At 41.6% G+C, this 23,430-nt stretch overlaps 1 protein-coding gene across 6 annotated transcripts in view; it reads left to right on the top strand.

Moving 5' to 3' along the window:
- tcf7 (transcription factor 7) overlaps positions 1-23,430 on the top strand; it is a 75,611-nt gene that overhangs the window by 39,682 nt on the left and 12,499 nt on the right. For 4 of the 6 annotated variants that reach the window (XM_083927423.1, XM_083927422.1, XM_083927425.1 and 1 more), the window contains exons 4-8: positions 4,926-5,052; positions 16,888-16,975; positions 20,679-20,765; positions 22,385-22,504; positions 22,899-23,061. In XM_083927423.1, coding sequence (XP_083783549.1) covers positions 4,926-5,052; positions 16,888-16,975; positions 20,679-20,765; positions 22,385-22,504; positions 22,899-23,061 — 585 coding nt within the window. Of the gene's footprint in view, positions 1-4,925; positions 5,053-16,887; positions 16,976-20,678; positions 20,811-22,384; positions 22,505-22,898; positions 23,062-23,430 lie in introns of all 6 variants that reach the window. The other 2 variants (XM_083927421.1, XM_083927420.1) reach the window with 2 other exon arrangements.

Raw genomic sequence — 23,430 nt, 5'->3', positions numbered from 1 at the left:
CTGACAAAATTGTTAAATGTATTTCCTTCCTCATTAAACATTTGCATTGCTCCCATTTTTGCTATTGCGCAGCCTTCTTCATCAATGGCTTTGTGGCAGGGATGTGTATCATGTTCTGTGAACAATGCAAACAAAACAGGGACCCGTTAATAAAAACATTGCTCCATAGTGCTTCTAGTGGCCAATAACTCCACAAGGTACCTTGACGACATGAATGGAGATTGAGGCTATTAAGAAAGGTAATTCCCCATGAGAGGATTTAAAGGAGGCCACCTTACTCCAATTGCAGACCATCATGACATCATCATTATGCAATAACTTGAAAATATTGTGTTAAATGTGTCAATTCGCTTGGGATCATGGGGAATGGGACCAGTGATAACACATCATTGGGTGATACACTGGCTAATTAATGAATCATTGAAAAAGTATTACTACAGTCCAGTGTTTGTGTGTGTTACTGTTTCATGATTTGCCTCTGTCCTTTTTCCCAGTGTCAATGCACATTAATGTGTCAGTAAAGCAGCAGTTTTAACACATTCACTCTCAAGCACATCCTTTTCGTCGTATCCTGTCTGCTTTTTGTGCCTGTGTACTTAGTAATATGTGTGGGTATTCCAGATGTTTGCATTGTCTGCTGAGAACACAGATGCTGAGAAAAATGTAAAAAAAAAAAAAAATTAAGAATATGAGGGGATATAGAGGGAAACATTTCCAGGTGGGCACACCTGGCCGGTCACTCAAATGGTCATTTCAGAAATGTAAAAATTTTGTAAGCAGATCCTCCATCTGAACACCTGAAAATACCCTTGCTTTACACTACCTAAAGAGCACATATTGGTCAGTCATAATCAATATTATTTTCCTATTTAAAAAAAAAAACATAAGTCAAGTTTCAGTCAGTTACAGTGACAAAAAACCCTGCGTTTACTATTGATTCGTACTGGGAATTTATTCTCTGACAACTAATGTAAGATTGCAAGGGTGGGTAACTACTACTGTAAATTAAAGGGTGGGTGAACTTCTCCCTCTTGACTGCATCTGTGTGTGTGTGTGTGTGTGTGTGTGTGTGTGTGTGTGTGTGTGTGTGTGTGTGTGCGTGCACCTGAACATATGTGTTACTAAAAACATAGAGTTTCCGTCTTAAAGATGAAGTGTTATTTGATCTTTTGCGAGTGTGTGTGTGTGTGTGTGTGTGTGTGTTCCTCACATGCATGTACACACTCGTCTGTTTCAGCTAAGGTAATTACGTGTAAGTTGTGTAAGTGTATGTGGGTGAGCTGGGGGGGGGGGATTTTTTTTTTTTTAAATACAGAGGGGTTGATAATTATGGGTTAAATGAGTGCTCTCAGTCAGCCTCCCTGAGTGTGTGTAAAAAAAGGAAGGCGCAGCGAAAGCCACTTCAAGGCCGGCTAATTACCCTGAGGAAGAGAGGAAACATAAATGGACGATTTTGCGGCTATAATGTTACAGCAAAACGGCTACATCGACCTCAGCACGTGAAGCGGAGCCACAACTACTTTTGAAGACTCCTAGCAGCCCTGCACAGATGTGTATATGCGTGTGTGTTTGCATCCATATGTGTGCAATCTGTCGAGAAGCAGTGTGTGTGGGTGTGTGTAGGTGTGTGTATACATGCACTGTAGTCAAAGTGTGATTTTTTTGCGCAATTCCGGCTGTGCATTGTATTCACGTCTGCTGATTGTGTGTTTAAATACTGATGTGTCTGCAGGTATGTTGGTTTGCAGCGTTGTACACAGTGATTTTCAGTGAAAAATGTGTGTTTTTATGGAACAACCAAAAACTAATTTACATATTTGTTGCAGCCATGAACTCAGACTATTTTTATTCAAGGCTCAGTCAGATTTTTATTTCATGTAATCTCTATACTCATGCATTCTGATGGCTCTCACTGCTGACATTAACTACTCCGTTTTGGGATTTTCCCTACTAAATGTCATTGCTGCTGCTGAAAATGTAAAGTTACAACATTTAATTTTCCTAAAACAGAGCTGTGTGGCTCTGTATGTTGGCAGAAAATGGTGTATCTGAGAGTTGATATGCCCTGAAGGTAGCAAAGTCATTAAGACACAGACTGTTCATAACATCTGAGGAGCAGTGAGGAGTACATGTGTCTGTAGAGTCAGGAGCCTTTTAAAGGTTTGCACGTAAAAAAGTCAGTTTTGCTTGTTGGTCATTTTAGGCATTAAGTGACATTTTTAGATAAAAGGCAGCATTTTATGGCTGCACAGGCTCGTGCATCATTTTAAACAACTTCGGTCAGATTGAACAAAGGTTAAACATCGTTACCAACCAAAAACATCCAAATTCAAATTTTTGTGAAAGCACCAAATAAATCTGACTTACTGCTTAATGATATAGAAAAGCCCAAAACAAGATGGCTCAAGTTGTGCGAAGTCCAGGGTAAATAAAGGCAAATTTTCATATATATTTCTGTTTGAAACATCTGCTGTATTTATTTAATTTTAATCCTTGCAAGAGCCACACTGCAATCTTTCTTTTTTCATACAACCATCTTTAGTTAATTTGTGACCTTAACACTTAAAGTAACCATGACAACATCTGTCTATCAGGGACATTGGGAGGATTTTGTTGCCACTCTGTCACAATCTTTGCATATTTCTTAGCCTCAGTGACTTCTCCGCCTCTCAGCCTGATCTCCTCGGCACACACGCCTCCATCTCCGAGGGCTTCTTCAGGCTATAATGAATGCAGACCACCTTATCTAAAACCTCACCGCCACCTCCACCCTGCTCCCATAGTACCTTCTCCCCACCACCACCCTCAAACCTCTCACCCTTAGGCTCTCCGGTACAGAGGGAGTGCGTTTTGTTTTCATGTGTCTCCACAAAGCGGTTTAGCAGTTTGATCTTAGCTCCACAGCTAGCTGTGTAGCATACACATAGGCACCATTTGTGCGTGCGTGTGTGTGTGTGTGTGTGTCTGTGTGTCTTTGTGTGCGGCCAGTGAGAGAGACTCTTAAAGATGTTGATGGATAGGAAAGAAGCCGTTGAAAGTGTGTGCGTGTATTAATGCAGTGTGTAGCGTGTGGAAGCTCTGCCTTTAAGTGATAAGGTATTCACTTTGTAACTCAGCAGGAGGCCCGGAAAGTAGCAGCAGATCTGCCCTTCTGTAGTGTAGAGTTACACACTCCACACACACAGACACTCATGCAGATGAAGCTACACACAAACAGGCTTGTCCATCTCAGTGTACAAAATAAAATAACTTGAAAACTTTTCCTCAGAAATATTCATATACATGAAAATCTGCGCCTCTACCAAGCTTTCAAAGACATAAAACAGCTTGGAGACACACACACACACACACACACACACACACACACACACACACACACACACACACACACACACACACACACACACACACACACACACACACACGAATGCATCCGTCCTTACACATCCACCCACTCACAAACACACATTCACACTCGGACAGAAAGACGCATATTTATACTTGCCTCCCACATAAATAGTTACACTGCCCAGTCCACACACACACACACACACACACATATGGCATGGTTCAAACATACGCGGTTTAACTCTGTCCAAGGCTGCCTGGTTAGCTGCCTCCAACTTGGCAAACCGCTGTGACATATCGTATGTCAGCCCGCATGCTGTGAGCATTAGAAATAACTGGATTTCACGTAAGTTATTGAAAGCCATTTGTAAACAGAAACATGAAAGCAAACAAGCTCGCACGCAGCCTCACTTGATCATCAAAGCTTTATCGATCAAATGGGCCTCCTCCTCCTGCTGCTCCTCCCTGCTCCACTGAAAACCAATGGGAGCAAAGTACAGCACATCTTGTTTGTTCCAAACCAGGTTAAAGATGTCCAGCTCTCCTTCTTTCTTTCTATCTTTTATTCTTTTATGCGTGTGCGTTTGTGTTCATTCGGATCAGTGAAAGCGATCAAAAGCGTAGATAAATATAGTCTGAGAGAGTAACACTGGCCCCTTTGTTCCGCCGTGTAATCTTGCATCTTTTAACAACAGTGATTCATTAGGCAAAGAAAAGAGATGGAACTGAGATTTGTCTAAATCCTTTCATGTTTGTTTCTGGTTGAATGTTTCTTCTTTTATCAAATGCAGTTAAGGAAAACACATCGTTGTCATGTTCTCTGATCAGGTTCACCAGTCTCTGGCTAAATGACTTATCTTAAATCTTGAAACACAGTTGCCAAATATCATTAGTTATTACAGTAATACTGTTATTATTACCTCCGCCAAGGCCGCCAAGGAGGATGTTTTTGAGTCTGTCAGTAGGATAACAGGAAAACTATTAACCTGGTTTTCATGAAACTTGGTGGAAGGGTGTTGCATGGGCCAAAGAAGATACATTTTGAAGCAGGTCACAAATAAAGGGTCTAATACACAAATAATGAATCACTTCCGTTAATACTCTGAGATAGGGCATGGCCTCGCTGTGTTGTTATTAAGTTTTCCTTCTCTGAACTTGTGATCCTTCATCTGTCGGACGAAAAAATAACAACGCAAAATATAATAATTCATGCATCCTGTTTAGTCACTTTACAAATGAATCAGCCAGAATCCTAAAACACTTATTTAATTAAGATGATAATCTTGTTCAGTCCTGCTCTCTTGATTATATCAACCCATATATCTTGTTTTCATAACTTTACCCATTATTTCTGTCCCTTTATAACAATTCACTCACCACTTTAATTGCTAAGATATGGGAAATGTGTCCCTCTGAACGTGAAGTATTGCTGCAGCTCTAAATGGTAAATCTTTGGTTGAGCTAAAGACAGATTGCAGTCAGTTTGAACTGAAGACAGATTTCAGTCAGTTTGAAAAAAACTTTGAAAAAATTGCTACAATCTAAATGAATTTTTTGTCCCTGTGTCTCCTCAACAGTCCAACAAAGTGTCGGTGGTGCAGCAGTCTCATGGGATGCACCCTCTGACGTCCCTCCTGCCCTACAGCAATGAGCACTTCAGCCCAAGTCCTCCACACCTGCCCACAGACATGAGCCAGAAGACAGGTGAGAAGAACACACACACACACACACACACACACACACACACACACACACACACACACACACACACACACACACACACACACAGACACAGAGCCAACTTTAATGATGTTGAATTCTTGTTGAAGTACTGAATTACTAGGGCTGCCCCTGACCAATGAATTTCATGGTCGTCCAGTGGTCGCCATTTAGAGTGATTAGTCGACTAATTGATTTTTTTTCGAATTTTTTTTTTATACCTGGTGCGTTTTAAAAAAAAAAACACTGACAGTGAGTGAGTGTGACTTCCTGTATCTGCCCTTTCAAATTAAAAGACCTCCAGCCTTTGAGGCCAGTCACCAGTCACATAGATTTTCACTTAATTTTTGACAAGACATGGCTCCAAATGTTTTTGCTGCTTTTTTCCCCTGCGACCGATGGACTAATGAAATTTTGGTAGGCAAATGATTTTTTGGTCGAGCAGTGCTTGATCGAATATTTGGGGGCAGCCCTATGAATTACACAGATTTAAGAGATCTCTCACAGACACACTTACACCCGCAGAAATAAACACAGACATACTCCAGACAGCTGCTGAAATCCTCATCCACATAGACACCGCCATGTGTTTGTGCTGTCGACGCATCGTTCATCACATCGATGCAAATGCTGCACACATGCACACACAAATAATGTAGTATAACAAATATAATACATACATATTCTTGGTTTCTTTCTATTTCTTATCCCCCTCCCCCCTTCTCTCTCACGCACATGCAATACATTAATGATCCTCAAACCCATCTCCCCCGGCTCTCTCCTCACACATGGACACACACACTAACACATACTCAGGCACGCACACAGTGTGTGAAGTGGCAGCACCGGCTCCGTCGGCCTGTGGCGGTTCCACGGCCGCTCTGAAGTGGCCTGCTCCTCTGAAGGGACCGCTAGCCACACACACACACACACACACACACACACACACACACACACACACACACACACACACGAAGATGGAAACAATTAGAGTGACAATCGCACAAGCCATCGCTGCAGCACACAGAAGGTTCTCCTTAGCGAGCACTGTACATACAAACACACACTGTACTCTGTTTGAAAGTCACAAACAAACACACCCTGACATTTAAACATTGGAGGACTTTTGCCTTTGAAGAGGCGGAGCTAAAAGGATGGATGCTTGGTCCGTCTTTCTCGCTGTACGCCTCACAGTTTGCTCCACTGCATGATATTTAAACTCCTCTCCACATTACCGTAGAATTTGCTGAACATATTCATGATCCCCGTATGGTTTTAGCAGCCTCATCGTCTCTCTCCTGGCGTCACAAGCAAAAATCCTTCAGCACATTCGTGGTCTGCAGAGGACTTTACATATATGTATTAAAGGGGAGCGTCACTGATTTTACACATCAAAGTCTGTTTTCAGATCTTGGGGAGTATTACTGCAGGTGTGAAAAAAAGTTGTTTAAAGCCTTTTGTGGCTCCAGAGGGAGCCGCGTAAAATCTGATAAATTGGTTGGTTTCGGATGAAGACTACAAGTTAAAAAAACGAAACAAATCTGGAGGTGTGGAGTTCAAAGTAGTGAGCTTAGCAGACCTCTGCAGCCCCGCTCCTCATCTCTGCTTGAGGCCATAGCGGCTCGAGGCTACATTAGCCGCTACTTGCAAAAAACACACACACACATTTCAGATCAAACTGTTTTGCAGTCAAGTTACATTGTGGGTAATGTAATCTCGAGGTTGGAGGTTCATTCTCCTGCTGCTCCATGTTGAAGTGTCGTTGAGCAACAAGCTTAATGGCTAATTTCCCCAAGAGCCGTGTGTGTTTGTGTTTGTTTATGTGTGTGTGTGTGTGTGAGAGTGAGAATGGGTGGGTGAGAGGACATTTACTGCAACATCTGTGAAACTATTGGCAAGACATCTCGAAGGGTAAAACTTTCCCGAAACTTAATATTTTTTATTATATATATTTATATAATATTTATTATTCTACCTGTGTCTGCGTGGGTTTTCTCCGGGTTCTCCGGTTTCCTCCCACAGTCCAAAGACGTGCATGTGTTAGGTTCATTGATGACCCTAAATAATGGATGTTTGTCTCGTGACATCTCAGTGTGCAGTATTTGGTATGAGCTCATACAGTAGGTTCAGGGAAAATGACACTAATGCACACGTGACGTGGGCAACAAGTCCCATTATTTAATGTAATACAGTGTAATTCTTTGGTTAGTCTGTGACATTTATGAACTATACTGCAAGTGTTAGCAAAGTGAGAGTAATTTTTGTGCAGATCTCCTGTATGAAAGGGCTGTAAGAAAACCTAAATCAACATTTTATCAGTCAAACGCTTATTAGAGAGAAACGATAATGGTGATGGTTTGATAGTAATAACTCGTAACTTAATTGTAAATTATGACAACTTTATTCGTACAAATCATTAAACACAAGCTGTAAAATACAACAACAAATGGTGAAACGGCAAGAAAAACTGGAGTGCAGGCAAAGGTTGGCAGCAGCTCACAACTGAATGCAGCCATGAAATTGCTCCCTGATATGGTGAGGTGAAATTCCCTGGTCCTCTAACACCGCCTGGGTTTTCCTCAGAAACTGCAGAGTTTATAACTCAGCAGTTTCTGAGACGATAATTGAATGATTGGACATGGTGATGATGACGAAAGTGAGTACATTTGAGTGAGAACAGCGAGAAAACAGTAGGAGAGAAAGAGTTTGATGGCAAAAGAAGAAAAAACAGAAAAGAAACTCAAGCCTTTTCTTTGCTCTGATTAGATATTGGAGTGTGACCTCAGGCAGTCCTCTGCCTGCTCCGTCTGGAAACCCCCTTTATCCCACAAACACACTCCCCTTGTCTGGTCTAGACTCTTTGTGTGAGTGTGTGTTGCTAGTACAGTGACTCAGCACTTAATGACAGACTGAGCCACCTGCCTCTAACAAACCCTTACACACACACACACACACACACACACACACACTACTTCTCACACCATCAAACCTGAATCCTGACTATGTTTCCAGTCAGGAACACTATACAGTACACACCCACCACACACACACACACACACACACACACACACACACACACACACACACACACACACACACACACACACACACACACACACACACACACACACACACACACACCTTACCTCTTAACTCCTCATATCATTCTTCAGCTCCTCACAGGTAGGGGTTACCTCATCAGTGATGTCATTTTTCGGCACACCTATCTCCGGTTTGTTCTCCGACTGTTCTCCTGCAGCTCTGAGCTCAGCATTGATCGATATAGTTTTATAGCTGTTGACATGAAATCAGCGCAGTAGAGTGGGATGAGACGAGTGATGAAAGATGTTTTGGCGTTCTTTGGCTCTGCAGGAGGAGAACTGAATATGCGTAAAGAAAAGCAAGCAGTAATGCATGATTTAAAGATTTTTAAGAGACCTAATGTACTGTATAACTGAAAAGCTGATGTTTTGGCCCTTTTTTCCCTCATAATTCAGATATATTTATAGAATAATGTGATATTTTATAGAAATAGTTGCAGGTTTAAGCAAGTTTAGAGCACCGGTTGCCAAACGTTTTGGCTCATGACCCATCAACAGTCAACAGGCCTCGTCAGCAGTTGCCTGTGTCTACAAGATGTGACCAGTTCAACCGAAAGACTAATTCCTAATGTCCTTGCTATTTCTATATTTGCTTCCAAGTTCTGAAAAAGTGAAACGATCCATAAGCTCACAAGTAAAGAACAAAAAGTCTGAGTCATTAGAATTTTGTATTGCAGATTATTTATTTATAATCAGCTATAATAAGATGAAAGCTTGTTAAGATTTTTTTTGGCAGTTTTCATGCATTTATTCAGTAGGACAGACATGAAATGGGATTAGAGGGAGGGGGGGGGGCATGCATTAAAGGGCCACAGGTCAGATTTGAACCTGTCATGGATCTCCAGCCTCTTTACATGGGACGACTGCTCCAACCACTCAGCCACCGGCCGACCCATAGCAGATTTTTTTTGTTCTTCTCTCTGTTGTTACTAACTGCGTCCTCTTTGATAGAGTCATGCTTTTAGTTTAGTTTAGTTTAGTTTAGTTTAGTTTAGTTTTGTTTATTTGAAGGACATCAAAGTAGCATTAGAAACGTAACATATTCATGCACAAGAACTGGATGCATTGTGTTTAGTGCTTGTAGCAAACAATAATTTACTTCAGGGTTTTGTGTTTAAGAGTCAAAATAAAAAAGAGAGAGAATTACATACACAAATACACTCACAAAATACAGGTGTGTCTACAGGGGGAATTAGGTGTGAGACCTACAGTGGCCAGCAGGGACAAAGTCTGAGAACAGGCAATGGCCAAACACTCAGCTGGGGCATTCAAAAGCAAGTTCAGTGAGTTTATATAATGATAATATAAGCACAGGGGACATTTGGTAAACACACTACTTTTTGCTCTATCTATGAAATGAATTAGACATTCAAAAGCAGCCGGTGTGTTCAGTCTATTTGGCTGCAATATGCAATTTTTATCACACTTTATGTGCACTGCTGACCAATATAAAACCTGCATTAACTGAGATTAACACATGCAAATTTGTCATCTCACGGCTTCCCTGTGAAGCATTTGTCACGTGATCTCCTTTTCAATATTAATATGCCACAAAGTGTGTTTGTACAATAAGCATGAACCAGATTTTAAACTATTACAGCATGCAGACGCTTTTTTTCCCACGCAATTCACAGTGTTTTCTTAGTATCTACTTGCATCATGTGAAGGCTCTTTTCTCTTTTCCAGTAGCATCTTAAAGCCCTTTTCAGTGCTGTCACCATCTAATCGCTCATCTTCACTCATGTTTAGGGAAGAAGAATATTTCCAGACTTGTTAAACTGTGGTGATTGTTTTTTTTCTTTTTTTCATATCTGGCTCTAGCTTTTGTCAAGCAGCCAAGCAGTTTCTGTCTTTTGACAACAAAATTGACAGAAGGACGGATGCATGTTTCTGTATGGCGCAGCATAATCTGACTAATAATGATATAACAGATGTAACTGCTGCAGTGATTACACACCATAAACTTCTCTGCTCACTTCTCTTCCACTGTTAGGAGGATGTAAGTGTAATGTTTCTTAATAAACACAAGTTATTTTTAACTGAAACTGTGATTGTTCAATGTACGTGAAACAATTATCAAATTACAGTTAGTTAGCTGTCGTCATACGGTTCACTTTTTCCCCATAATCATTTCTGTGCCGGTCTCTCTCTCTCACTCCTCAGACCTATAATTATACCACTCATGCATGGCTTGCATGTAAAGCTGGAAGGAGAATCAGAGATGTGATTACCATTTTTCTATTTTTTCTTATTTTTTCTTATTCTTGTAGAATCGCAGCACCAATGATGTGTGAAAAACCAAGCTTGATCATGAGTTTAGAAATGCATCATTTAACTCCTGCTGCTCTGCGTTCAGAGTCACCATGTTGTCATCTTGGTGGCGGCCAACGGGATGTTCCTGTGAACTCTTCTCACTGTAGATGAGAGCCGCTCGCTATAATACTTATGCATTGTTTGTGAACAAGGAAAGTCTTTTGTTATATTTCTGCTCAAAGGAGACACCTCTTCCTTAAACTTGCTTTGTTGCTCGTTGAGATCACAGCTCTCACTTTATTCTCACTGCGCAGTTTACTTCCTGTGTTGTTTCCATCCAACGCCCACTCTCTGCTTTCACTGTAGCCTAAATAAAGTTACTGGATGACCTTCAGCAGTGTTTCAGCTTTATAGACTCCCAAATTTTCCCTTGTATACAAAAAAGGAAAATACTTTCTTTTTAGGGCCGGGTCGATACCTTTTTAAGGTGTTAATGAAAATAAGCCAATCTGAAGTAGTATCAAAACTTCTTCAGTCAAACAATACAACTTTTTTGCACCTGGTTCTAGAAAAATAATACTATTTGTATGGTTTGGCAAGTATTCTTCGAGAACCGGGTCGAGGACTGTAGCAGCTACAACACATACAGTCTGTGGTGTGGGGGCATGGTGTTATTGAACAGAGTTGGCAGTTCAGCGTGCCGAGATGAAACTACAGCATGGAAATAATAGTATGGGTATACTAGACTACTGTGGCACCGGTACAGATATGTGATGTGTTGACGTTATGGCCAAAATCTTCTGTCCTGATATAGGTCATTTCATATCTCTAACGATATCTATCACCATAGAGCATGCTTTCTGGTCATTTCAGTAGATCAATGCTGTATATAGAAAGGCTAAAGGCTATTTTTGAATGCCATGTGAATTAAAAGTACTGAGTATTTTCTCATTTTATTAATAACTAAAGTGCAAAATGAACATGAAATTATTGAGATTGTTTTCCCAGACAATGTTTACATAGTTACAAAACACATTCGCAATCTTCGAATGATATTCGAATGATATTCCCTCAAAATATTTCACATCAGATATATGTTTAGCTCGTGTGTGCTTGTTATTATCAGTTTCGAAGGTATACCTGTATATGACGAGATCTTGATCTCTGAACCATGATACGATTTCATCGAAAGACAATACATTTATCACATTAAATTATCACCCAGCCTTAAGTACAGAGCAATCTATGGCGCATCATTTTAACTTTTTCGGGCATAAAAAGTAAAAAAACGAAACAAAAAAAACGGAAAGCGGAAAGTTTAATTGCAGAAAGTTTGGTAAAATAAATCTATTCTAAATTTAACAGTTGTGCAATATCAAAACATGTCAATGGAGGTAACACTTAAGTCCCACCGCTTACCTAAAACAATACTGTAAGAGACTTAAAATAAAGACTTACAGTGACTATGGCAGGGATGCAGGGATGCCAGTCTCCGTGGTAACCAGAGAGCTTGTTAAAATTCAATGTCTGTTTTTGTGCTCTCGTTTAAGTACACCGGTTGGATCACAGCAAAGTATAAGTTCATGCTTTTATCACTGTCATATCTGACAACAGAGACTGCAAAGTTTAAAAAGTGTAATTAAGAATTCTGAACAGCTAACCTCTTGAAGGATTAAACAATGTTATAGATTATTTTCCTCTAATCGTGCACCTTTTAATCTCACCAAAATCTTTGTTTACCAAACACTGCAGGATTCATTTTTTGTGAAATAAAATTTTTAGGTAAGAAATGATCACTAATCTCACACACTTTATTTGTCGGGGACAGTGCATATTGAGGAACATTACTGTATATATATGCCATCTGTTGTCCCTGGCCAGGTGTAAAGTGTCATCCTAAAATCAAGACCCGTTAAAACAACCGTTTAGTAATATCCCCCTGCTTGTTCGTGTTTGACTTTTTGCGACCCAGCTGGTCTGTCCAGTCAGTTCAGTAATTTCTTCAGTCGACCAGAACACCACATTCAGCATGTGATTTAAAAATAGTCATTCCCAGTCAATCCAGCAGCATCGCATTGCTTTGACTTTTCTCAGATATGACTGTTGGCTCGGACAACAGAGCGTAAACTACAGAAAGAAAAAGCAGAAATGAAACCTGTCTGCTGTCACACTTTTATGTGTGAGATGAAACCCCAATTAACACTTACTGTAGACTCTTATATGCATGGGCTTCAGATATTACTGTACGTGTGTGCAGAGTGTGAAGTAACTCGTTACAAAGAGCATGCTTCACTTACCTGAGTGGAACTTCTGAGTATTATTTAAAGAATAAGGCTAGCAATATTCTATATTTTTCTTATTGTCAACACATCCATGAAAAGACCAAAGCCAATCAGGAAACCAAAAACTATTAAAACAGTGAGCCACAAATTTTTTGCGCTGAGCGACATATTCCTTCATTGCCATGAACACACAACGCTGTTGTTTATCTTGAGTTAATCTCTATAACCAGATTCAGTATATGTAGGTAGAATGTGTAGACAGTGGGACAAGATTTGGGTAGAGGACGCAGTCTGGTAATATTTACCAATCATGTTTGAGCAGGCTTTGGTTGCATGCAGGTACACAGTCCGTGCGGAGAGCAGAAGCGGCGAATTGACTGGCCGTCAACACAGAACCCGTCCGCTTTCATCTTACATTGATTTAGCTTTTCCTTAGCTTTTGTTATTATTTATCTGCATTCATATGCAGGTATCCGAGGGTGGCTAGAGTCTCCCTTAGAGATAGGGTGAGAAGTTCAGCCATCCGTGAGGAACTCGGAGTAGAGCCACTGCTCCTTTGCGTTGAAAAGAGTCAGTTGAGGTGGTTCTGGCATCTAGTAAGGATGACCCCTGGGCGCCTCCCTAGGGAGGTGTTCCAGGCACGTCCAGCTGGGAGGAGGCCTCGGGGAAGACCCAGGACCAGGTGGAGAGATTAGATCTCCACACTGGCCTGGGAACGCCTCAGTATCCCCCAGTTAGAGCTGGTTAATGTGGCCCGGGAAAGGGGCGTTTGGGGTCCCCTGCTAAAGCTGCTGCCCCCGCGACCCGACCCTGGATAAGCGGTTGAAGATGAGAAGATGAAATGAGACAGCGTCTCTCAACTCCAACTCCATTCTTGCATCTCAAGTTGGAGCGTAAACAATAACCGTCGCTCGGAAGAAGCCGTCGTGGCCGGTATATCAGCTGGCTACACCGAAAGCCTGAAATATTAGCTGTTGCCGAGATTGATTTTGGGTTAACCCACTTACACCGTCCTGCTGCGGCTGTTAATACTCACCAAGAGCACCAAATGTGTATTAATCCGCAGTTTAAAATAGTCCCCAACAACTGCAGTTTTTAATTCTGTTTGAGTAACGTTTGCTAATATGTTTGTCTTTATATTTACCTATATTTTTATGACCCATTTTTAAAGAAAAAAAAACATTCCTTTTTCATGGGATTCACAGTACTGAACTTGGGTAAAAGCCCTCATTGGTGCCCTTACTATCACAAAACATGACAAAGTTTCTTCTGGTCTCTTTAATGTACACCACACGGACTGCTTGTCAAGTCATTTAAAGGCTCAGATGCAGCATCATTTTCACTCTTAGTGGTTGTAACCACCAAAGCACATTATTAGTGCAGGAATTGTATTTTCAGCTCCTCGAGTCTCTGTTTTACAAGCACACGTTCTAATACCGAGCTCACGCAGAGCCAGGTTTGACTAAAACGGTTTCCCTTTTTGGGTTGTTTCACGTGATATTGACGTGGAGAGCGTGAGATAGTTGCTTTAGCTGTCATTAGATTGACGCTTAAAAAGGGGCATTCCAAAGAAAACGGCCCCTTTTACTGCCGCTAATTTTCCCCTACAGGTTTCCTAACAACAAACAGGGCAGCATGTTTCCATTACATCCAAATATGACTAATTTAACACTTATAATAAAACCTTCAGTTTCGGATTTCTGTTTTGATGTTGTGCGTAGAGTCATTTCAGGGAATATGGGTGATTTTGAAAAAGGATATGAAGTTCACCATCTCAGTATCAAAAGAAGTATTCATTATTATAAATACTGTCATTCATCTGTACTATTAACAGTTAATATTTATTTTAATTGGTTTAACAGTGCAATCTGATATCTTCTGAGATTTAATTTATTTTCACTTTTATCCTGTTCAATATTAACATACAGCAATATCCGTACTAGCCTCAGGGCACATTCAGCCTGATGGTAGCCCTCTGGCAAAACAACCGGATGAAGACCGCAGTATTTTGTCGTGCGTCGAAGCCCAGTATGAAGGCAGAGAATTATACCGCACTGCTGTTTATTTATACGTTACCACTGATGCAGGGCTACACCTCTTTTGTTTCATCATGACGGCAAATCTTTCAATGCTTGCAGTTAAACTGTAAAAGTAGCATATTGCTAAAAGCTGCCAGACGTTCTTCCTAGAGTTGAGTGTTTTCAAATTCAAGTTATAATGACTTCAAGCTGCAGATTGTGCTTTTTGGTTTCTCAACAGAATGATCTTTGTAGTGGTGCACTTAAAATCATTTTAAGCTCTGTAATTGGATGTTTCTTGCACAAATGCACCTTGGGAGTTGCAGTAACAGTGGTGTACCTTTTTGACTTTGTATCAAATTACCAGATATTATCTAAGGTAGTCGTTATTCGGATGATGACTAGAGTCTATAAGAAAAATAAAGGAGTCATTGTTTTGTCACGCAGTGCTGCTGTCAGTCGGAACACAGCCTGAGGATAAACCCTGTGTTTACAACATGTGGACTCTACCCTGATAAAGACCTCTGTATGTTGAATCTTGTTTATGTGTCTGACATGCTGCTGCATGATGTAACCATTACACATGTTGACCTGCCATGGGGAGATGTTACAGCAAGGATCAGAGAGCTAGACGTCCCTTCTCTCTCTTTTTAGTACTAATTCATCACATTCCTCACAGTCATCACATGCCTATAGAGTAATAGTTTGTTTGTCGGATGAACATGTCTTTGGTGACAGTTAAGTCTCTTAGAAGCTCAGTTAACTGTTAATTCTCCTGTTGTAAATACATTTGATTCATGCACTTGCAGTTCAATTTTTTTAACATTTAATGTCCTGCTACCTCCCTGGGTATTTATTTTAAACATTGTAGTTTTAATAAACCTTCTAAAGCTTTAACTTGTGGTTTTTAGGTCCATTTGTTCACACAAGCCACATTATTAATATAGTAAAATATGCAATAACAGATAGATTGATATGTATGACACAACAGCATTTACATATTTTTTACATGAGTGTGTACAGTGGTAGAGAAATAAACCAGGGCAGGCAGAGGAGAATGCAAGAAAGAATGCAGGAGACCATAAAAGTAATAGTAGTACTGTAGGAGGATGGAGAGATAGATCCTGGGAATGGACAAAGGGAAGGAAAAGAGTTGAGGTCTGTAACGAAGGAGAGAGAACAGGAGGAGCCTGAGAAGGAGGTAAAAGCTAAAAGAGAGGTGAGAAGAGTGAAAGAGTCTGAGTAGTGGAACAGCAGAGGGCAATATGAAAGGATGAGGGAGGAGAGGAGAAGGGAGGAAGGGCGTGGCGGGACAGACGGAGGGAGGGGACGAAAGATCGGAGTGGTGAGACAGGTCGACTGACTCAGTCACATTCCTGTCGTCCAGATTTATAGTGGCTCGGGGTCCTGAAACAGGCCCGGAGCCACGGCCAAATTACAGTCATCTAGAGCATTCCTCTGCTGCAAACACAGGTTAGCAGCCGGGCCACGCTAAGTGCTAGGTGCTGCCTGTTGACAAATGACTTCCTTTGAAGGGCACAAAGAGAGAGACAGGGAGAGAGACTGGATATTTACTGTGAGAGGGCAGAGAGTCGAGCTGTCTGTGTTTCTTTTGTTGGAAAACATTTTTGCTAAAAGTAGCATGTGAGATGGTTTGTTTGTGTGCGTGTTTGGGTGTGTGTCTGCCCATATCTGTGTGTGTTTTTTAAGATGATGGAACTTAACTTGTGTAGAGTAAACCAGTGAAACCGACTGGAGACATCAGCTCCCAGTGGAGGGTCCCCCAGACACACACACACACACACACACACACACACACACACACACATACACACACACACACAGTATAATGTCACACTAACGTAGACACACCATGACAGGATGGGAACAGAAGTGTGTGACCTGTGTTAAGGGTATCTTTGTGTGTTAATACCAGGTTCCCAGACTACTAATAGCACTAATAGCCCCATCAGACCTGGGGCCAGGGCTGGTGTGTGTGTGTGCGTGTGTGTTTGTGTGTGTGTGTGTGTGTGCGTGCGTGTGTGTGTGACCCTCCAGTTCCTTAGTTAATTTAGTGTGTGCATGTACTTATGAGGTCTTTAGTGACAAATAACAAGAGAGAATAGAGTGATTACAACGATGTTAATATATGTGTGTGTCCTCCAGGCGTTCACAGGCACCAGTCCCAGGACCTCTCAGGGTACTACTCCCTCCCTCCAGGCGGTGTCGGCCAGATCACTCCCTCCATGGGCTGGTGAGTGTCTCTCTCTCTCACACACACACACACACACACACACACACACACACACACACACACACACACACACACACACACACACACGCATACACACACACCTACCTATCTGTACATACTGTGACTCACTTGTTTCTTTGTGTACCTGTGATGACTTTGTTACACACAATATATCCCTAAATATGAAGGAATACACCACGTCTCTCTCTTACATGATGAGAACTTAAAATCTATCAGTCAACGAGCTGATTGGGAGAAAATCTGCAACTATTGTTGATGATTGATTGATAATCATTATGTCTTTAACAACACTTAAACTGCCTACCCCAGGTTTATTCGATTCATTGAAATAATAATCAGCGGTTTTTATCAATAATGAAAATAATTGTTTTGTCCCACCACTACAAACTCTTAACCCGTACCTTATCTAATATCTATAATATTAATATCCCCCCTTAAAAAAACAACCTCACCTCTACCTTCCCAAACACCATCATCATCGTCACCCTCAGCATCACATATACAAACACACACACACTCACACACACACACACTCTGACCTGGGTCAGTGTTACATACATCACTGTCTCACCTGGTGTCAAAGTAACTAACCCGTGGCCCCGTTGGCATGGAAACCAGCTTCTTTGATCCTCTTGTTTTGACCAGAGGCCACAAGTTGAAGTAAGCTTCCTAAACACAAAGGAATGTGGACAACTGCAAAATATAAAAGAAACCACAACTCTTTCACTAACAGTGTTACGGACACTAAAAGTGTCTATCTATTTAGTCACAAGCAAATTCCTCGAAGTGCATGTTTTACTGACTTAAATTAAATTATCAATAAAGAGACTTATTTTGAATGACTAAAACTAAATTAGCAATAGACTTAATGTGGTTTAGAACAGGGTGTTGTTGCCAGGAGATCTATCTCCAGTACTGTGTAACAGAGGTGGGACCAGGTCATTGTCTTGCAAGTCATAAGTAAGTCTCAAGTCTTAACCCTCAAGACCAGAGTCAAGACAGACAAGTCCCAAATCAAGTCCAAAGTCAAGACTGACAAGTCTCAAGTCAAGTCCCAGTCCTTAAGTTTGAGTTTTGAGTCCTTTTGAGTCATTTTAACCTCAGGGTAATGCTATATATATACCCAGATCATGTATGCTTTTAAAATCAAATCTGCATTTATTTATTTATTTTAAAAAGTACAATTGAAATTGCAGGTGGGAAAGTGCTGATTTGCTCATTTTTAACATTTAACTCCTACTACGACTGTAACTATTTGTACAAAAGTGCCAACATTTCTTTCAATTTGGATTTTATCCACCGCGTTGTGTTTTGATTCCTCGGCCTGTGTCTTGATTTTCCAATAGTTTCTTTTGGGGATGAAGCAGCAGAAAGCTCGTAGTGTGGGACGACTGCAACAGCCACATCTGCTGCATATTTAGTCATTGCATTTACAGTTTCCATCAATTCTGAGTCGATTGTGAGCTTGCGATGTCATGCTGGTTGATTGTGAACTTATAATGTCAGACTTCCATTGATTTATGGATCAACACAAATCCATTTATTACAACCTACAGTATCTGTGCCTGGACAAAATCCCCTGCAGGAGCAGTTAAAGGCTTACATCAAATGTCATGGAGATTTAGAGCAGAGGCTTAAAACTTTGTTTGTGCATTTGTACACATACATGTGTGTTTATGCCTGTTTCTCATGTTTCTGTAGGACGAGCTTTGTGTCCCCGGACATTTCTCAAGTCTGATTTACAGGCGTTTTATCTTTTTCAGACACTTCACTATGGATTTTCACAAATATTATGAACAGCTAATCTCCTTTAACCCAGATTATCTCCTTGTTTTGGCCCCCTGTAGTGTGGTTCTTTGTTGATGGAGGAGGAGGGGAGAGCATAGAGAATGAGTGGTTAAATGTCAAACTGTTGTTTTCTGTTGTTTTCACTATCCGCCTGGTCTCCTCTCCTGTCCCTGCATGACCACCTCCACGTGTCACCCGGGCCGGCAGTTGGTCAGTTAATTGCCTCGTCCAGGGCGGGGTCAGGAATTATTTGAGGTGTGTTTAGTTGTTTTGTAAGGATGTAGCTCTGCAGTGGCGACCGCTGTGGTGGGAGCACGAGGAGTAACATGTTGCATTATTAAATACAGTGTGAAACGAGAGTTGAAGCAGATGATATAAAGCCTCTTTAACACCAGTCAACCAAAGCAGAGAGTGTAGCACAGACTCCTCCTGTCCCCTTAAGGAACGATGGCATGTAAAGATTGGATTATGCTCACAAATAGTGTATTTCTAGGAATCCAGGGAACCTGCTGATCCACTCAAGTGGCCACTTCTAAAATTGTATGGCTCACATTTTATGGTCACATTTGTGCTCCAAGACAGTAAAATTGCACTTATTGATCCTTAAACAAAATACCCAAAGAGTTGCGGAGCAGTCAGAGGCCTCAAACAGTTACTGTAAGCCTGCAAGTGATTCCCCTTTGTTGTCATTCACTGACATTTTCAAACTCATCACCTTTGACTGAACCTTTCAGTGTGTATGGATGTAATTACTTGGTTGTCACTTGTCGTCAAAGTGTAACGAAGAAAATGCACAAGGCGCTGGAGACAGCACAAATGAGCAGGTTGCCTAGTTTTTCATTTCATTCCCTGCATACCTCTGTCCAGCCATGCCTGTAACATAGGAGGTATTTTTCTGTTTTGAGGCACCGTCACTCAGGAGCCGCTGTCTGCAAGGACTTTTGATGTGTGTGACCTGTATGAGGGCCTGTGGACCGAACCTAACTTGCACTGGTTAGTTGATGATGTAGTTAGGGATTCTTAGATCTGGTGTACAGCTTCCTTGTGAGATAAAAAGCCGATTTAGTTTGCATTTATCTGAGCAGCACTTGACCTGTGTTGTAGTGTTAACTCAGTTAAAACAGGATTACAGCGTGAATGGTCCTCCAGGAGCTGAGCTCAGCGCTCTGTGAAACTCATCCCCTTACTGTATGTGTAGCACTGCCTTCTCCTGGGGCTGAAGGACGGATGCAGAGGAGAAAAAGAGGATAAGGCAAGGAAGTGTGAGTGGTGATAATGATGATTAAAAGGTGGTGGTTTAAATGCTCGATGTGGATCGGCGTGTTTGTGTATGCGTTGAAACATAAGGATGAATCAGTTGGGGTGGGGGGTGTATAGGCTCTCAGGAGGTAGAAGTTGGGTTTTCTACATATCAAAGGCTCTTGCTTGAATCCCGTCCCCACCCTCGACCTCCCGTGGTGTGTTAGTGTGTGTGTGTTTCTGTTCCCAGTAAGCCAAGTATTGACACACAGCTGTCAACAGTGCTGATCCAAACTCCCCTGGGGGTGGGGGGGGGAGTCGCTGTGCATCACCAGCTTCTACAATGGATACTTCTATAGATGCAAAGAAGCATTAAACCATGAGATTTGACTTTATTGAACAATGGTTTAATGGTAAAACGTTTATTTGACAGTCATTTGTTTGCATATTACAAAATGTAGCAAAGGAAAAAATATATGAATATGTAAAAGAGTGTATCTGGAATTAACCAAATATGATGAATTTAAATCAAGAACATTGTAGAATTAAATTGCCCTTTGGGACTAAACATCCTCACAGGGATCAACAAACGTTTACCCGTTAAGCTAAAAGGCACAAACTGTTGCCGTCTCTCCCCTCTGCTGTGCTGTGGCAGGCAGAGCCAGCCTGTCTATCCTGCCCTGTCCCCCTGTGGATTCAGGCAGCCCTACTCCTCCAACCTCTCCAGCGCCTCCTACTCCAGGTATCGTAGCCTGCTGGTTGGACCAAGCCAGACCGAGCCAAGAAAGTAAAAGCACAAACAACAAGCTACGCTCTGCATCATCAGCTCCTGTTTATAGCACATTCAAAATGCCTGAGCAGGAGTTTTCCATTCGCCATGTTCAGCTTCTGTGTCAGCTTTCATTGGGCATTGCTGTAAAAGTCCTATTGGAGCAAGTGTGCTGTAAACAGGACGAGTCCAGTCAAGGCAAACTGAGCCGAGCCAAGCTAGTCGCTGCTGCAGAATACAAAAGGCTGACATACACACACACACACACACACACGCACACACACGCTCTTGGGTACCATCAGGACATTAACTGCTTTTTTCTTGCTGTTGCAATTTTTTTAAAGCAAATGTGTGAGATCCTGTTACACTGTTCCATAGAGCAGGCATTTCAGTTTTTCCAAGGACATGCACAGGAACAATAAAAATAAGAGAGTGAGCCTTGCGACCCCGCTGTGTTTGAGAGAGCTACAATGTCATCATAGATGTTCAGCCAGGTGTGTTTTGGTTTGCTTAAGCTGTGTGCCTCTAATTTGACACATTTGATCCCGAGCGATCTTGTAAGTTGTGCTTGCAACAGACAGAAGCTTTCTCGCCACATCGCTTTGCCACTTTCTCAGGCTATCTGTCTCATACACAAGGCCTCGGTCACACAACAACCAAAGGTCAACCAGCCTTTCATATAGTTTGTTTTAGACCTGTATCATTTCACAAAGGTAGCTATTTCCAATGTGATGGTCTGTTTAAGAAAATCACAACTTAAAAGCCGGATCACGAATCATATGCTGTCTTTAACCTAGTGCTCAGAGGGGAATCATATCCTCTTTATTTCCTACATTACCTACATTGCAAGCATTTATTTATGCAGAGTAAATCTCACCTATGAGCAGTTACATACAGGTTAAAAACTAACAATATGAATATGTTTTTGGTTATTATTTGACCTAGATGCTTCTTGCTGCTTCTTTGACTCTATTTTGCCGTTTTCTAACCACAGTCTGTAAAGGTGCTGAAACAAACCTGTTTGTTTTGGGGTGTTTTTAACCAAAAACTGCCTTCTTGACTAGACTTGAATTAATAGACTTGGATCTTATGGTGGATGCTGAAATTATTCATTAAGATGTGTCAAAGTGCACTGACAGCATTAAAGATGTGAAGGAGTATTTTACTTTCTTCCCAGCCTCTCACTTTGTAATGCTAGGACGCCCTCAAGTGGTGACAAATGCTTGCATTTTTACTGAACAAAGAACAAGAACTGAGCATGCTCTATATGAACACCATTCACCAGGTCTATATATATATATATATATATATATATATATATATATATATATATTCTTTTTAAAAGAGTTCCCATCCTATCTGTTCACACAGGCAGGATTCCTGTGTTTGGTAATTCACATCCAGCACTTAAATGATCAATTTAGAGTCTTTTCACGCTTTCAGGCTCATTGCTTACCAAAATTGACGCCATTGCTTTGATGCTTACCGTCCTCCCTGCTACTGACTCAGAGCATTTCTCTGAACTAACGCAAGCTTTTTATGTCACTCTCTGTCTCTCGTCTACCTCCACCTTTTTCTTTCCCCTCCACCAGGTTCCCTCACTCTCTGATGCTCGGCCCCTCAGGCATGCATCCTACAGGGATCCCCCACCCAGCCATAGTGCCCCCTACAGGCAAACAAGAGCACGACCATTATGACAGGAGCATGTATGTGTAAGTATTGCCTGCACTTCGTACAAAGCTTGCTTTGTTTTGGGGTCATTTTCCTTCACTTTCCGTCACACCTCCTCACCACTGTTCATATCTTCCTCTTTTAATTGTCCTCCACTAATAACTTTTTAGTTGTGTACTTTTGTACTAAATTATACTCTATTTTCATCACTTCACAAGGGATTTTTCCTTGCAGGGCTGGGGTATAATTTGAGACTAGGATTCACTCGTGTTTTTGTCATATACCTTAATCTTTACCTGACTCTAGTCTAAATCCTTGCATACAAAAATCTGAAGATCAGGCTCTGATTGTCTCTCCATCTTCACTCAAATTCCTTCACTCATCCTTTCCCCCTCCTCCTCCTGCCACTCTTCTCCTCTTCCTCTCCCCCCTCAGGAAGCCCCAGGTAGAGGCCAAGCGGGAGAAGGAGCCCAAGAAGCCGGTCATCAAGAAACCCCTGAACGCCTTCATGCTCTACATGAAGGAGATGAGGGCGAAGGTCATCGCCGAGTGCACATTAAAGGAGAGCGCCGCCATCAACCAGATTCTGGGCCGAAGGGTGAGGCATTCACACACACAACTAAACGCAGACTAATCTTGTTTCCAGGTCAGTTTGTAATTTCACACATGAGGAACATGAGAGGACTGTGGTAACGTGAACTCCGTTCCCCTCACATACTGGTGCTACTAAGATCATAACAACACTGACTGGTGTTGGTACTGGGATCCTGAAGAAGGATAAGGCAGTGAAGTATGTTCTACCAATCGTACGGCTAAGTACACTTGGGAACTGTGAGAAGAGCTTTTTCTACCGACCGAAGTCTAGATCTGCATCCGAGGGTGACCAAGCATTTGCAGTCATGGCTCCTAAAGTGTGGAGTTAATTACTGTTGACAATCTGCAGCACGACTTCTGCATTCGACGAAGT

The sequence above is a fragment of the Echiichthys vipera genome (genome assembly GCF_963691815.1).
Source record: "Echiichthys vipera genome assembly, chromosome: 14".
Classification (NCBI taxonomy): domain Eukaryota; kingdom Metazoa; phylum Chordata; class Actinopteri; order Perciformes; family Trachinidae; genus Echiichthys; species Echiichthys vipera.
The sequence above is the reverse complement of the archived record's forward strand: the minus strand, read 5'-3'. Positions and strand labels throughout refer to the sequence as shown.